This window comes from Mobula birostris, chromosome 12 (genome assembly GCF_030028105.1).
Source record: "Mobula birostris isolate sMobBir1 chromosome 12, sMobBir1.hap1, whole genome shotgun sequence".
NCBI classification, from domain to species: Eukaryota; Metazoa; Chordata; class Chondrichthyes; order Myliobatiformes; family Myliobatidae; genus Mobula; species Mobula birostris.
In genome coordinates, this window is record NC_092381.1 from 34,770,733 (window position 1) to 34,782,984 (window position 12,252).

Consider the following 12,252-nt stretch of genomic DNA (forward strand, 5'->3'; position numbering starts at 1 on the left):
GCAGTGGAGACTCCTATCGAGATTGACAGAATTTTTAGATGTAAAAAGAATCATGAGCTAAGGGGGTTGGTGCAGAAAAACTGGCACTAAGGTAGAGGATCACCAATAACATTACTGAACGGCAAAGCGGGCACAAGGGGCAAGTCCCCAAACTTGCTTCCAATACCTGCTTCTACTTTTTTTTAAACATTTCCACAAAATCCTGCCAGGATTAGCGATCCAATATTAGCACCTCTCCCAAACTGAGGCCCTAATTATATTCCATCAGCCGACTAGATTTAAAGAGGATGTCACCTTGCTTGCATGCCCACCACTAGTCCCAAAACAGATTCTCCTTCTTAGAAGAGGGATTAAAGAAAACAAAGCTTAATCACTTTAATATACAGGAGCTTAACAAACAATTGTCAATCATTGCATTTTATATGACAGCTTTCCAGGATTCATTCAAACATACAATTGCAGGAAAAAGTTTGTCAGTTCTTTGCAGTTGCCTGGTTTTCTGCATTCATTACTCATAGAATGTGGTCTGATCTTAGAACATAGAATAGTACAGCACAGTACAGGCCTCTCGGCCCACAATGTTGTGCCGAGCCTCAAACCCTGCCTCCCATATAAGCCTCCACCTTAGATTCCTCTGTATACCTGTCTAGTAGTCTCTTAAACTTCACTAGCCTATCTGCCTCCACCACTGACTCAGGCAGTGCATTCCACACACCAACCACTCTCTGAGTAAAAACCCTTCCTCTAATGTCCCCCTTGAACTTCCCACCCCTTACCTTAAAGCCATGTCCTCTTGTATTGAGCAGTGGTGCCCTGGGGAAGAGGCGCTGGCTATCGACTCTATCTATTCCTCTTATTATCTTGTACACCTCTATCATGTCTCCTCTCATCCTCCTTCTCTCCAAACAGTAAAGCCCTAGCTCCTTTAATCTCTGATCATAATGCATACTTTCTAAACCAGGCAGCATCCTGGTAAATCTCCACTGTACCCTTTCCAATTTCCAATGCTTCCACATCCTTCCTATAGTGAGGTGACCAGAACTGGACACAGTACTCCAAGTATGGCCTAACCAGAGTTTTATAGAGCTGCATCATTACATCGCGACTCTTAAACTCTATCCCTTGACTTATGAAAGCTAACACCCCATAAGCTTTCTTAACTACCCTATCCATCTGTGAGGCAACTTTCAGGGATCTGTGGACATGTACCTAGAGATCCCTCTGCTCCTCCACACTACCAAGTATCCTGCCATTTACTTTGTACTCTGCCTTGGAGTTTGTCCTTCCAAAGTGTACCACCTCACACTTCTCCGGGTTGAACTCCATCTGCCACTTCTCAACCCACTTCTGCATCCTATCAATGTCTCTCTGCAATCTTTGACAATCCTCTACACTATCTACAACACCACCAACCTTTGTGTCGTCTACAAACTTCCCAACCCATCCTTCTACCCCCACATCCAGGTCGTTAATAAAAATCATGAAAAGTAGAGGTCACAGAACACATCCTTGTGGGACACCACTAGTCATAATCCTCCAATCTGAATGTACTCCCTCCACCACCACCCTCTGCCTTCTGCAGGCAAGCCAATTCTGAATCCACCTGGCCAAACTTCCCTGGATCCCATGCCTTCCAACTTTCTGAATAAGCCTACCGTGTGGAACCTTGTCAAATGCCTTACTAAAATCCATGTAGATCACATCCACTGCACTACCCTCATCTATATGCCTGGTCACCTCCTCAAAGAACTCTATCAGGCTTGTTAGACACGATCTGCTCTTCACAAAGCCATGCTGACTGTCCCTGATCAGACCATGATTCTCTAAATGCCTATAGATCCTATCTCTAAGAATCTTTTCCAACAGCTTTCCCACCACAGACGTAAGACTCACTGGTCTATAATTACCCGGGCTATCTCTACTACCTTTTTTGAACAAAGGAACAACATTCGCCTCCCTCCAATCCTCCAGTACCATTCCCGTGGACGAGTACATAAAGATCCTAGCCAGAGGCTCAGCAATCTCTTCCCTCGCCTCGTGGAGCATCCTGGGGAATATTCCGTCAGGGCCCGGGGACTTATCTGTCCTAATGTATTTTAACAACTCCAACACCTCCTCTCCCTTAATATCAACATGCTCCAGAACATCAACCTCACTCATATTGTCCTCACCATCATCAAGTTCCCTCTCATTGGTGAATACCGTAGAGAAGTATTCATTGAGGACCTCGCTCACTTCCACAGCCTCCAGGCACATCTTCCCACCTTTATCTCTAATCGGTCCTACCTTCACTCCTGTCATCCTTTTTTTCTTCACATAATTGAAGAATGCCTTGGGGTTTTCCTTTACCCGACTCACCAAGGCCTTCTCATGCCCCCTTCTTGCTCTTCTCAGCCCCTTCTTAAGCTCCTTTCTTGCTTCCCTATATTCCTCAATAGACCCATCTGATCCTTGCTTCCTAAACCTCATGTATGCTGCCTTCTTCCACCTGACTAGATTTTCCACCTCACTTGTGGAATTTCCACCTCACCCTACCATTCTTTATCTTCCTCACCGGGACAAATTTATCCCTAACATCCCGCAAGAGATCTCTAAACATGGTTCCTTCACCCTACCATTCTTTATCTTCCTCACCGGGACAAATTTATCCCTAACATCCCGCAAGAGATCTCTAAACATCGACCACATGTCCATAGTACATTTCCCTGCAAAAACATCATCCCAATTCACACCCGCAAGTTCTAGCCTTATAGCCTCATAATTTGCCTTTCCCCAATTAAAAATTTTCCTGTCTTCTTTGATTCTATCCTTTTCCATGATAATTATAAAGGCCAGGGAGCAGTGGTCACTGTCCCCCAGATGCTCACCCACTGAGAGATCTGTGACCTGACCCGGTTCATTACCTAGAACTAAATCTAGTATGGCATTCCCCCTGGTCGGCCTGTCCACATACTGTGACATGAATCCATCCTGGACACACTTGACAAATTCTGCCCCATATAAACCCTTGGAACTAATCAGGTGCCAATCAATATTAGGGAAGTTAAAGTCACCCATGATAACAACCCTGTTATTTTTGCACCTTTCCAAAATCTGCCTCCCAATCTGCTCCTCTGTATCTCTGCTGCTACCAGGGGGCCTATAGAATACCCCCAGTACGGTAACTGCTCCCTTCCTGTTCCTGACTTCCACCCATATTGACTCAAAAGAGGATCCTGCTACATTACCCACCCTTTCTGTAGCTGTAATAGTATCCCTGACCAGTAACGCCACCCCTCCTCCCCTTTTTCCGCCCTCTCTATCCCTTTTAAAGCACTGAAATCTAGGAATATTGAGAATCCATTCCTGCCCTGGTGCCAGCCAAGTCTCTGTAATGGCCACTACATCATAATTCCATGTATGTATCCAAGCTCTCAGTTCATCACCTTTGTTCCTGATGCTTCTTGCATTGAGGTACACACATTTTAGCCCTTCTACCTCACTGTCTTTACACCGTTTATTCTGCTTCTCTTTCCTCAAAGCCTCTCTGTATGTTAGATCTGGCTTTACTCCATGCACTTCTTTCACTGCTCTATCACTCTGGGTCCCATCCCCCTTGCAAATTAGTTTAAACCCTCCCAAACTATGCTAGCAAACCTACCTGCAAGGATATTTCTCACCCTCGAGTTCAGGTGCAACCCATCCAATCTGTACAGGTCCCACCTTCCCCAGAAGAGATTCCAGTGATCTAAAAATCTAAAACCCTGCTCCCTGCACCAACTCCTCAGCCACGCATTCAACTGCCATCTCCTCCAATTCTTACCATCTCTGTCACGTAGCACTGGCAGCAATCCTGAGAACGTCACCCTTGAGGTCCTGTACTTCAGCCTTCTGCCTAATTCCCAAAACTCACACTTCAGGACCTCATCCCTCTTCCTGCCTATGTCGTTGGTCCCAACATGTATCACGACTTCTGGTTGCTTTCCCTCTCATACCAGGATGTCGTGCACACGGTCAGAGACATCCCGGACCCTGGCACCTGGGAGGCAACAAACCATGTGGGTGTCCTTCTCACATCCACAAAATCTCCTGTCTGCTCCCCTGACTATAGAGTCTCCAATGACGACAGCTCTCCTCTTCTGCGTCCCACCCTTCTGTACCACAGGGTCAGACTCAGTGCCGGAGGCCCTGCCACCGTGGTTCTCACCTGGTCGATCGTCCCCGCCAACAGTATCCAGGACGGTAAACTTATTATTCAGGGGAATGGCTACAGGGGTGCTCTGCACTACCTGTCTGCTCACCTTTGCTTTCCCCCCTCTGACTGTCACCCAACGACCTACTTCCAACAGCCTAGATGTGACTACCTCCCTGTAGCTCTCATCTATGACTACCTCATTCTCCCTTATGAGTCGAAGATCTAAGTCACAATAACAGACAAACACAATCTGCCAAAACTAAGTACAAACAATTGTACTTTTCATATCTTTAGTAAATACAAAGGACTGACGAAGGGTCTCGGCCTGAAATGTCGACTGTACCTCTTCCTAGAGATGCTGCCTGGCCTGCTGCGCTCACCAGCAACTTTGATGTGTGTTGCTTGAATTTCCAGCATCTGCAGAATTCCTGTTGTTTGCTTTCTTTAGAAGAGCAGGCTCTGTCAGTAACCTGACATTGTGTGCCTTTTTTATAGGGCAGGGCACCTCTACAACCCACACCTCCAATCTCATCTCATTGATTGGAACACGCAACTCCAAATAGCTTTTGTTGAAGGCATTATGCCAGAGGTTCACATACATTTTTGAACCTAGACTGTGGTTGTTTAAATGCTGTACTCAGTTTTGACAAGAAGGAGTACAATTGTCTGTGTGTTGGGTTTGTCTATTATTGTGATTTAGAAGAAAATCAAACCACCTTTGAGTAATTAATGCAGAAAACCAGGTAATTGCAAATGGTTCACAAACTTTTTCTTGTAACTGTATATGTGAATAACATAACAAGAATGGTTAGGATGCAAGTTTCATAATATTATCAGATACAAGCAGAATATGATTCTGATATAGGAATAGAAAGTAACACAAAAGAAAACTCCAAAATCTAGAAATCACACAAAAGAATTGCCTTTCCAAACTAATCCTATTAAGTTGAATAGATAGTGGAAGATAACTAAACATCAATGACTGGATAAATACTTTCAAGAAGAGAAAGAATCAGCAGCAATGAGTAAGAGTGGGTTGAATTGCATAGTTCTACAAAAGTGATGGGGCAAATGGCCTTCTCTCATGCTATATCACTCCAAGCATCCAATAATATTGATACTCTTGGTTTGAATGGAAAAGCAATCCAAAAGATTAATAACTTTTCTTGTATTTCAATAATAAAAATGTCAATTGAGACAAGTTTGATCAATAATTAATGATTTTCTTTTATTCTTACCAGCAGTTGTACTGTGTCCTTCTTGAATATTTGCAACAATTTATAGAAGATTGCAAAAATCAAAGGGTAGGTGTAGCCTCGTAGCCTTTCTTTCCATTCCCATGTTAAATAACCATACTTGAGAAAGTTAAGAATATCTCTCAAAACAATAATAATCACCACAATGTGAGTTATACAAAATTAATTCGGGGCAGCACAGGCCACTCAACCCTTCAAGCCTGGACTGCCATTAATAAGGTTTGATTGTTAACACAAATCCACATTCCCATCAGCCCATGTTAACCTTTCACCTCTGTTTTTGAAGGTAGCTATCTACATTTGATTTAAAATGTTCTAATATTCTGTTTCTCCCTTATCTTTTTTATGAAGATGGTTTCTAAAATTCATGACTCTCAGACAGAAAATGTTGTCTCATCTCTCTTAAATGGGTGACCCCTTATTTTCAAGAAGTTTGGTTTTGCAGAAGGGAAATCAAGTTTGACCAACTTAACAGAGAACAGTACATTTTTTATGGTTGGTAAGATAGAAATGAGCAGTACACCACAGCAGCCTCAACTTTTCACCATTCCTTTAAATTTCTTTGAAGGCACTGAAATTATGATTACTAAATCTGCATGCATTACAAAAGCTAGATATGAAAGACAAAGAGGACGTAATGATTTAGATAGGACAGATGACTAGCAAAGATCTGGCTAAGAACATGTGAAATGTCCATTTTGACAGGAAAAACAAAGAACGTCATTTCAATAGTGAATGACTGCAGGGCAAAAAGGCAGAGAGGGAACTGGTGCACAATTTACAAAAGACTACAATGCACATACAAGGAGTAGTTGGGAGTGCTAACAAGCATTATTTATTACAAGAGGAAATTATGCAAAAGTATGGAGGTTATTTGGGTTTTGGAAACACCACATCCTAAGTAGCTAGCAGAGTTTTGAAATCTTTATTCACAGAAGAATGTTAATATTTTGGAGGCAATTTAAAGAATATTTACTGAAAGAAAATATGACCATAAAACATAGGAGCAGAATTCAATCCATCATGACTTATTTATTATCCATCTCGACCTCACTGTCCTGCCTTCTCCCCATAACCTCTGATGCCCTTAACAATCAAGAACCTATCAACCTCCACTTTAATTATACACAATGACTTGGCCTCCACAGCTGCCTGTGACAATGAACTCAAAATTCACCAGCCTCTGGCTAAAGAAATTCCTCCTCATTTCTGTTCTGACAGGATGAATTTCTATTCTGACACTGTGCCCTCTGCTCCTAGACTCCCCCACTATAGAAACATCCCGTCCACATCCACCCTATAATCATCTTAGGAAAGATTGGGCAGTCTAAGCTTCTATCCATTGAGTATGGAAGAGCAAAAGAGAGCCCAAATAAAACCTTTAAGATTCTATGGGATTTTGATGGTAACATTTCAGGATTAAAGGACGTCCATTTAGAACAGAGATGCGGAGAAATTACTTTAGTCAGAGGGTGGTAAATCTGTGGAATTTGTTGCCACTAGTGGCTGTGGAGGCCAAGTTATTGGGTGCATTTAAGGCTGAGATAGATAGGTTCTTGATTGACATGGGGAGAAGGCAGGGGAGTGGGGATGACTGGAAGAATTGGATCAGCCCATGATTGAATGGTGGGCAGATTCGATGGATCAAATGGCTTACTTCTGCTCCTATATCTTATGGTCTTATGGTTTAAATGTAGAGAGAAAATAAAGAAAATATTTTCTCTTGTGGGAAACTCCTAGAATTAGGTGGTTACTGAATAAAAATAAATGATTGCTGATTAAGACAGAGAGAAAAAATAACCTCATCTCTGAGATTCATGAATTTGGAACTACTTTCCTCAGAGGGCTATGGAGAGCCTTTAAGGCAGAGTCTTTACTTGTACTTACGGCAGTGACAGATAGATACTTGACAAACAAGAGGGTGAAAAGCTAGTGTAGCTAGGTGTAAACAAGAACTTGAGGTTACTTTCATATCAGTATTCATATTTTAAATGGCCAGGCATGTTTGAGAAGCCAAATACCCAATTCCCACTTCTAATTTATATGTTTAAATTGACAGAAAGAAACTACATCCAACAAAATAGTGTGCATGGTGTAGTTTTGAATCTTATAAAACAAGCATGGATGGACAAAACACAGCCTAACCAGACCAAAAAATTGGAATATTGTATTAATTTCTGGTCACATCATTATAGAAAGGATGAGAAAGTTTTAGAAAGGGCACAAAGGAGATTTACCAGGATGCTGCTGAGACTACAGGACATGTCTTACAACGATAGATTGAGCAAACTAGAGCTTTTCTCTTTGGAGCAAGAGGATGAGAAGTAACTTGATAGAAGTGATGAGAGGCATACTGTAGACTGAGTGGATAACCAGAGAGTTCGTCCCAGGGCAGAAATGGCTAACACAAGGGGGCATAATTTTAGATGATTAGAGGAAACTGCAGGGAGATTGGCATAAGTTCTTTACATAGTGGTGGGTACATGGAACACTCTGCCAGGGGTAGTTGTAGAGGCAAGTGTATTTGCGGCATTTAAGAAATTCTCAGATACGCACATGGATAATAGAAAAATGGAGGGCTATGTAGGAGGGAGGGGTCAAGAGTAGGTTAAAAGGTCAACATATCATGGGCTGAAGGGCCTGTACTGTGCTGAAACGTTATACCAAATATCTTGTATCCGAAAGAACAGTGAGAACAAAACATAAAAAGTTACTTTTTTTACATTATGTATTTATAGTTTGTAAATACAAAGGATATTTGAAGACCATATTGTGAGCAACTTCGAGTGACTGCCAATACTCATCAGCAACAAAGCTAGTCTGGACCAGAAGGCAGTTCACAGATCTCAAAGCTATAGACAACATCATTAAATAAGTGTTTGGACCCAATAATCCTGTGCGGGAAATAAAATAACAATTACACAACATTATAAAATAGCAAAATAATTAAGTCAATCCAAGTCCAGATGCAGTTTTCCAAGGAAGACATTTAAAGAGGATCTGGAAGGGCAGGGGACCTTTTCATCCAGAGAATCAGAATCAGGTTAATTATCACCAACATGTGAAGTGAAATTTGTTAACTTAGCAGCAGCAGTTCGATGCAACACATAATCTAGCAGAGAGAAAAAAAATAAAAACAAAACATAACAATAAACAAGTAAATCAATTATATATATTGAATAGATTTTTTAAAAGTGCAAAAACAGAAATACTGTATATTAAAAAAAGTGAAGAAGTATCCAAAGCTTCAATGTCCATTTAGGAACCAAATGGCAGAGGGGAAGAAGCTGTTCCTGAATCGCTGAGTGTGTGCCTTCAGGCTTCTGTACCTCCTACCTGATGGTCACAGTGAGAAAAGGGCATGCCCTGGGTGCTGGAGGTCCTTAATAATGGACACTGACTTTCTGAGACACCGCTCCCTAAAGATGTCCTGGGTACTTTGTAGGCTAGTGCCCAAGATGGAGCTGACTAGATTTACAACCTTCTGCAGCTTCTTTCGATCCTGTGCAGTAGCCTCTCCATACCAGACAGTGATGCAGCCTGTCAGAATGCTCTCCACGGTACAACTATAGAAGTTTTTGATGTATTTGTTGACATGCCAAATCTCTTCAAACTCCTAATATAGTATAGTCACTGTCTTGCCTTCTTTATAACTACATTGATATGTTGGGACCAGGTTAGATACTCAGAGATCGTGACATCCAGGGACTTGAAGCTGCTCACTCTCTCCACTTCTGATCCCTCTATGAGGATTGGTATGTGTTCCTTCATCTTGCCCTTCCTGAAGTCCACAATCAGCTCTTTTGTCTTACTGACATTGAGTGCCAGGTTGTTGCTGCAGCACCATTCCACTAGTTGGCATATCTCACTCCTGTATGCCCTCTCATCACCACTTGAGATTCTACCAACAATGGTTGTATTGTCAGCAAATTTATAGATGGTATTTGAGCTATGCCTAGCCCCACAGTCATGGGTATGTAGAGAGTAGAGCGGTGGGCTAAGCACACACCCCTGAGGTGTGCCAGTGTTGATCATCAGCGAGGAGGAGATGTTATCACCAATCTGCACAGATTGTGGTCTTCTGGTTAGGAAGTCAAGGATCCAGTTGTAGAAGGAGGTACAGAGGCCCAGGTTCTGTAACTTTTCAATCAGGATTGTGGGAATGATGGTGTTAAATGCAGAGCTAAAGTTGATGAGCAGCATCCTGATGTAGGTGTCTGTGTCATCCAGGTGGTCTAAAGCCGTGTGGAGAGCCATTGAGATTGCGTCTGCAGCTGACCTACTGTAGCCATAGGTAAATTGCAATGGGTCCAGGTCCTTACTGAGGCAGGAGTTCAGTCTAGTCATGATCGACCTCTCAAAGCATTTCAACACTGTCGATGTGAGTGCTACTGGGCGATAGTCATTAAGGCAGCCCACATTATTCTTCTTAGGCACTGGTATAATTGTTGCCTTTTTGGAGCAAGTGGGAACTTCTGCCCGTAGCAGTGAGAGGTTGAAAATGTCCTTGAATACTCCTGCTAGTTGGTTGGCACAGGTATTCAGAGCCTTACCAGGTACTCCATCGGGACCTTCCGCCTTACAAGGGTTCACTCTGTTTAAAGACAGCCTAACATAGGTCTCTGAGACGGAGATCACAGGGTCATCAGGTGCAGCAGGGATCTTCACAGCTGTAGTTGTGTTCTCCCTTTCAAAGTGTGCACAGAAAGTGTCGAGTTCATCTGGTAGTGAAGCATCGCTGCCATTCATGCTATTGGGTTTCGCTTTGTAGCAAGTAATGTCTTGCACACCCTGCCAGAGTTGCCGTACATCTGATGTCACCTCCAACCTCGTTCGAAATTGTCTCTTCGCCCTTGAAATAGCCCTCCGCAAATCATATTGGGTGTTCTGGTACAGGGTTGGGTCGCCAGACTTAAATACTACAGATCTAGCCTTCAGCAGACAATATACCTCCTGGTTCATCCACGGCCTTTGGTTTGGGACTATACAGTTTTAAGACTTGTAGGCACACACATTCCACACAGGTACTGTGTACCCTGAATGCACTTCATGAGAATGAGTCACTGACAACACCAGGTGAGCAGATGAATTGCCTACAGAAAGCTATGAACCCAGTGATGGAAAATGCCAGAAGGTGGGGAATTTGTGAAATTTATTACCAAAGACAGCTGTGGAGGCCAGGTCAATGGGTGTAATTAACGCAGAACTTGATCAGTTCTTGATTGGACAGGGCATCAAAGGTTACAGGGAGAAGACTGAGGAGCGGGGCTGAAGAAGAGGGGGAGAAGGATCAGCCATGATTGAATGGCGGAGCAGACTCGATGGGCCAAATGGCCTAATTCCCCTCCTATGTCTTATGGATTAATAACAAAGGATGTCCACTGGTCAGTGTGGAACTGGTGGGCCATTTTCATGGTGTATAACTCTAATGTCCTACTGATCAGCAAAAGTATTCCCCTTTAAACAAAAAAAAGGGACAAAAAGAAAATGTTAAAAAAAACTGCTGATGCAGAAAACACTGAAAGTGCTCATATGGGGAAGAGAAACAGAGTTACCAGTTCCAGCAGAAATTCCTTCATCAGAAGATGGAAAAAGAATGTGGTAGGAAGGATAGATTGAGCAAAGGGAATTACTGACCGGAAATGAGGCAGAAAATAAGGATCAGCAAAACAAAAGAAAAAGAATCCTATCCAAGACCTTCTTCAAAAGAAGCAACAGTATTAAAGCTGCTGAGTGTTTCCAGCAATATTTTGTTTTATTTCAGATTTCTAGCATCTGCAAATTTTTGATTATGGTTTACTCTTGAGTTAACTGCGCTTTCTTCTAGGAATGTCAACCTTGGAGTTCTCCCGCATTCTCCAGAAAGATTTCCTACACCTTCTTCACCCCTGGTGCTTTCTATTTTCAAGTAACTCTTTCTTTTCCTGATGAGACGAAGAACCTGGACTGACTTTGATCACTTTGCACTATTTAAAGAACGTTTTCGGTTTAGTGTAAAAATGTGCAGGATTTATATTTCTGTTTGTCTTCTGCTTATCTGATGCATTGTGTGGTGATGCTGCTACAAATAAGTTTTTCCATTGCATAGCAGTATGAACATTGTACTTGTTCATATGACAATAAACTTGATTTTTTACTTTGCTTGTTTCCAGATCTGCTGCGTTTTTCCAGCACTTGTGTGTTTTCGTTCATAAAAGTAGAACAATACAACTATATTTGAAACAGCATCGCACAACGAATCTATGAACAATCTGTGCACAACAATCGATCTCCATTTTATCAACAGGAACGAATTGCAAAGAGATATGCGAGGCGAATAGCTCTGAACTGGCTGCACAGCCTGTACCTGTTCCCCGCTCCACGTTAGGGCATTCTTTACTATAGAGCACCGATTTCCTTTTTCTCAACTTGACCGGCTCCGAAGCAGCGGACCGCCGGGCCCGGAAGAAACTGTTCCGGAGTCTCTCCATGCCGACTCTCACTGCCCCTCAGCACTCCATTCCCCAGTGACCACCTCGTCCTTCAACTTCCGGGCCCACGGCGCAGGTGCAAGGGCTGACAGAGCCGCAGGCTCCGCCCATTGTTTGATTGACGTGTCCATGAAGCGCGCGCCCGACGACGAGCTGGGCCCGTTCCGAGTTCGATACTCGATCAGTGTATAACCACAAGGTCCCATTGTAACCCATTTAGCGATTATAATTTACTGCACACTTGTGCTCTTTAGTCTTTAAAATAAAACTGCCAACGCGATTCCTGACGTAATTGCCACAGGAGGCTACGTCCAAAGATGCTGCTTGTCAGGTCGCGAGCTCAGATTCTAAA

The 12,252-nt window shown here is 42.8% G+C and overlaps 1 protein-coding gene across 4 annotated transcripts in view; it reads right to left on the reverse strand.

Moving 5' to 3' along the window:
- Nucleotides 1-12,239, reverse strand: part of pigb (phosphatidylinositol glycan anchor biosynthesis, class B) — a 50,174-nt gene extending 37,935 nt beyond the window's left edge. For 2 of the 4 annotated variants that reach the window (XM_072273581.1, XM_072273582.1), the window contains exons 1-3: nt 11,777-12,238; nt 8,189-8,324; nt 5,413-5,530 (exon numbers count right to left, since the gene is read on the reverse strand). In XM_072273581.1, the coding sequence (XP_072129682.1) occupies nt 5,413-5,530; nt 8,189-8,324; nt 11,777-11,900 (378 nt within the window). In that variant the 5' untranslated portion in view covers nt 11,901-12,238. Of the gene's footprint in view, nt 1-5,412; nt 5,531-8,188; nt 8,325-11,776 lie in introns of all 4 variants that reach the window. The other 2 variants (XM_072273583.1, XM_072273584.1) reach the window with 2 other exon arrangements.
- Nucleotides 12,240-12,252: the final 13 nt, after the last annotated feature.